This window comes from Fundulus heteroclitus, unplaced genomic scaffold (assembly GCF_011125445.2).
Source record: "Fundulus heteroclitus isolate FHET01 unplaced genomic scaffold, MU-UCD_Fhet_4.1 scaffold_56, whole genome shotgun sequence".
Classification (NCBI taxonomy): domain Eukaryota; kingdom Metazoa; phylum Chordata; class Actinopteri; order Cyprinodontiformes; family Fundulidae; genus Fundulus; species Fundulus heteroclitus.
This window is the reverse complement of record NW_023396989.1, coordinates 1,736,497-1,740,511: the sequence shown is the minus strand read 5'-3', so window position 1 is coordinate 1,740,511 and position 4,015 is coordinate 1,736,497. Positions and strand designations below refer to the sequence as shown.

The following is a 4,015-nucleotide window of genomic DNA, read 5'->3' as shown; positions in this document are numbered from 1 at the left end:
ATTCACAACATGATCCTGAGGATTTTCAGGTGCATCAGTGGCTCAGAGACAGAAAGAGACTCAGATCAATCCTCTACAACCTGAAACGTCTCTGAAGCAGAGAGCATCCAGGTGGATTCATGGACTAAACTCTGATAATCTACCTGTGGTGTTCTCACTTTGTTTATGTCATGAACCAGCTTCTAAATCTGAGTCTGACTCACAATTTACGCTGCAAAATAGAAACATGAAGAAGTTTAACACTTTGGTAGAGCGACACAGAGTAACAACAACAGAGCGCTACATAAAGTTATTTCCTGATTGTTTCTCATTGGTTACCTTCAACAGGTAGACTCAGGTAAGCTCCCTGCAGCCCCACCACCAGTTGCTGGTTTCCCTGTTTCTGTCTGATTATTCGCTAAAACGGCATCTTTTAAATGAACTGCACCTGTCTGAGTTACAATGAAAAGTATTACAGCTCTGAGTGTGAACATTGAAACCACGTCTACCAGCAGTTTCCCCCAGCAGCAGCGGTGAGGTCATGACATCATCAGTGGTTGTGCACCTGTAGTTTCACTGACCGGGACCTTGACATCAGAGGTGATGCTACAGTCCACATTATTACGTAATCTACAATTTTAAGTCTGCTCTCACCTTGATTACTAACATGGCTGTATTTACAAAAACCTAAGAGTCACTCAGACTGGAGGTTCTCCACCCACAGGTTCATTATTCATGGAGCTTCAACTGGTTCTGGTTCTGATTCTGGTTCTGGTTCATATTCATCAGAGTTAAAACCATCCTGATTAGCAGATGATCAGAGGAGCAGAGTTTTTACCTCCATAATTTAAACAGGGACTGAAGTATGGGTAGAGCTTCTCAGTGAAGCAGCAGGCAGTAAAGGAGTAGATCAGAGCTGCAGCATCTACATTATAAAAGGAGACCAGACCCTCCTCATAATCCACAAACACCCCCACCTTCTCAGGACCAGGCTGGAGATGGAGACGGACTGAAGGTTCAGCATTAGCTGAGTACTCATTTCTATTTCTCAACCAAACAGTCCAGAAACCTTTCTGAGGCCTCAGAGCGAATGTTCCCTTCCTGTTGATGGACTCTCTGGCCACTCCTAAAGTCCACTCAGTTTTTCCTTTAACCTGAACCTCAAAGTAAAATCTGCCTGAAGAGAAACTCTGATGTCCTAAAACATCCGGACACTCAGAAAATCTCTCTGGATTGTCTGGAAGCTTCTTCCTCACATCTCCATGTTTCACCTGTTTTCCATCATCAGACAGGATGAGCCAGGGTTGAGCTGTATCAGGATCCAGAGTCACATCCACTGCATACTGCTGGACCCTCTTTAGATCAGCCTCCAGCAGCTTCTTCTTCATCTCCTTCTTCATCTTCTCCAGCAGCTGAGCAGCAGCTCTCACCACAGTCCCCTCATATGATGGAGGATGAACTCTGATCTCTGTCCAGTTCTTGGTGGGTGGAGCAGCTTTCAGGGAGGAGAAGCTTTGGAGGAGGTGGAGGTGGTCTTCAGACTGTGAGAGCTGCTTCACCTCAGAGCTCCTCTTCATCAGCTCAGAGATTTCCTGCTCCAGATCTTTGATGAAGTCTTTAGCCTGTTTCTCTGCAGTTTTCTGTTTGTCTTGGATCTCCTTGATGAGCTTCTTCAGGCCTCTCTCAGCAGCCTCCTTCAGAGCAGTGAAGACCTGAACACCTTCTGCTTTCTCTCTGTCTGCAGCATCTTTACTGATCTTCACCGACTCTTTGATCTCCTGGATCTTCACTCGTCTGCTCTGGATCATCTTCTGAACTTCAGCCTCGGTCTTCTTCAGCTCTGCCTTCTTTCCTTCACATTCTTCTCTCAGAGGAACAAACTTGTGGTTCTTGTGGTCTAGAACAGAACAGAGCGAGCAGACACATGTCTGGTCGGTCCTACAGAACAGCTCCAGGGGTTTATCGTGCTGCAGACACATCCTGTCCTCCAGGTTCTCCACAGGCTCCATCAGCTGATGTTTCTTCAGACGTGGAGTGGTCAGATGAGGCTCCAGGTGAGTCTGACAGTAGGAGAGCAGACACACCAGGCAGGACTTCAGGGCCTTCAGCTTGGTTCCAGTGCAGACGTCACAGGGAACTTCTCCTGGTTTAGCAGCTGAGCTGCTGCTGCTGGCTTCCTGCTGAGCTTCATGTCTGAACTGAGCAACCATCTCTCTAAACAAGGTGTTGACTCTCAGCTGAGGTCTAGAGGTGAAAAGCTCGTTGCACAGGGGACACTTGTAGGGAACATTAGCCTCCCAGTAGTGAGTGATGCAGGCTTTGCAGAAGTTGTGTCCACATGGTGTGCTGACTGGATCAGTGAACACATCCAGACAGATGGAGCACAGAAACTGATCCTCAGACCTCAGGTTGCTGCCAGAAGACATTTCTGAACTCTGAGGACAGGAGACAGTTTAAAGAAAGCAGGTCAGAAGAAATCATTAATGTATTTGTCAGGAAAACAGTTTTACACAACTTAGTAAAATATTTTTTGTGTCACAAACTTAGTAATCAAAGGTGATTCTGATTTAAACCTAATTTCACTTCTGGTCAGCTTATCAGTCTCGGTAGAAACAGGTTAGGTGTTTCTGCTGCTAGTAGAAGCATAAATAGTATCAACAGTACTCACCAGTATCTCAGTGTGTTGTTGAGGAACAGAAAGTGAGTCTCAGATTATTTTCTCCTATTTTCGTTAGAAGTGAACATTAATCTTGACTGCAGCGCTGCTGAGATCCAGAAACGTCTGAGAATTTCTTGGAACTGACGCTGAAACTCGTATCTCAATTGTTGCTCCGCCTCTGACTTCACCTGTTAATCTACTTTTATGTCCTCCTGCATAGGACACTTTAGCAATTTTTACTGCAGACGCTGGGTTAACAGCAGATAAGACAGGTTGAAAAGGTCAAAGTCTGTTTATAGTTGAATATCTCACACAGTTCTCTCTCTTATTTAGGAATTTGGCCCTCTGTGTTCAACTGTCCTAACTGTGATACAGCCACCAAGATAAATTAATTATTAATTGAACTTTATTGATCTCACAATGGAGAACTTCACTTCCGCATCTTAACCCATCCCCTTGGGGAGCAGTGGGCTGCCACTGTGCGGCGCCTGGGGAGCAATCTGGGGTTAAGGGTCTTGCTCAGGGACCCAGAATGGCAGCTTGTGGGAGTTGAACTCAGAACCTCTGGGACCAAAGCTCTGTACTCTAACCACTACTCCCCCAGAAAGCTGGTTGGTTTAGGTTCAGGTGGACAAAACAGCACCAAAAGTAGCAACAGTCTTTCATGAAATGATAGACTTGATATTCACTGACAGTAATTTATCCCACTGATGTGAACAATTTCAGTCTGAGTTGTTTTAAAATCTGTTTAGGGGCGACTGTGGCTTGATGGGTTGAGTAGTTGTGGGTTTGATTCCAGCTTCCCCTTATCACTCTGAGCTCTACTCTGAGTCCTCCCTGGATGACTGAGCTCCTCACCCTATCTCTAAGGGAGAGCCCAGACACACTACGGAGAAAACTATTTTCAGCCGCTTGTATCCGGGATCTTGAATCATTCCTTTCTATTATTGCCCTGACATCAGCTCTTGGGCTGATATTGGGACAATACCTAACAGCTAGAGACAGAAACGTCAAATAACTTTAAGTAGTGTTTAATAGCACAACATTTTGGCGTCCCTGGGTGGGCGATCATAAACACAGCTGCACTGCACACATATGAGAATATCACCTGTGATATTTTTAGGCTTTTAGGGAAAAAAGTCAATAGACCCCTTGCAACCACGTGACTCCGTTACCCAGAACCCCTTGCGTGGCGGCCATATTGGTTGGCACGCCATTTGACGAAATGACGAGTTCTCCAGGTATTTTTCTTCTTTAGATAACGTATCACAAGATCGTTTTAAGAGAAAGTTGATGGTTGATGGTATCAGATTGCCAGATCCACACAGCAAAAGCCTGAAGGGACGGAGCGAGTCTGTGAAATGCTGGCCAAGGGTT

At 45.5% G+C, this 4,015-nt stretch overlaps 1 protein-coding gene across 1 annotated transcript; it reads right to left on the bottom strand.

Moving 5' to 3' along the window:
• Positions 1–351: 351 nt before the first annotated feature.
• Positions 352–2,755, bottom strand: LOC118561099 (E3 ubiquitin-protein ligase TRIM21-like). The gene is made up of 2 exons (XM_036132963.1): positions 2,648–2,755; positions 352–2,414 (listed from the first exon to the last, which is right to left on the bottom strand). The coding sequence occupies exon 2, from the start codon at positions 2,403–2,405 to the stop codon at positions 786–788; it is 1,620 nt and encodes a 539-aa protein (XP_035988856.1). The 5' UTR covers positions 2,406–2,414; positions 2,648–2,755; the 3' UTR covers positions 352–785.
• Between the last annotated feature and the right edge of the window lie 1,260 nt (positions 2,756–4,015).

Excerpts from the sequence above, each read along its gene's own strand:
- LOC118561099 (XM_036132963.1), bottom strand. The coding sequence starts at position 2,405 with ATGTCTTCTGGCAGCAACCTGAGGTCTGAGGATCAGTTTCTGTGCTCC.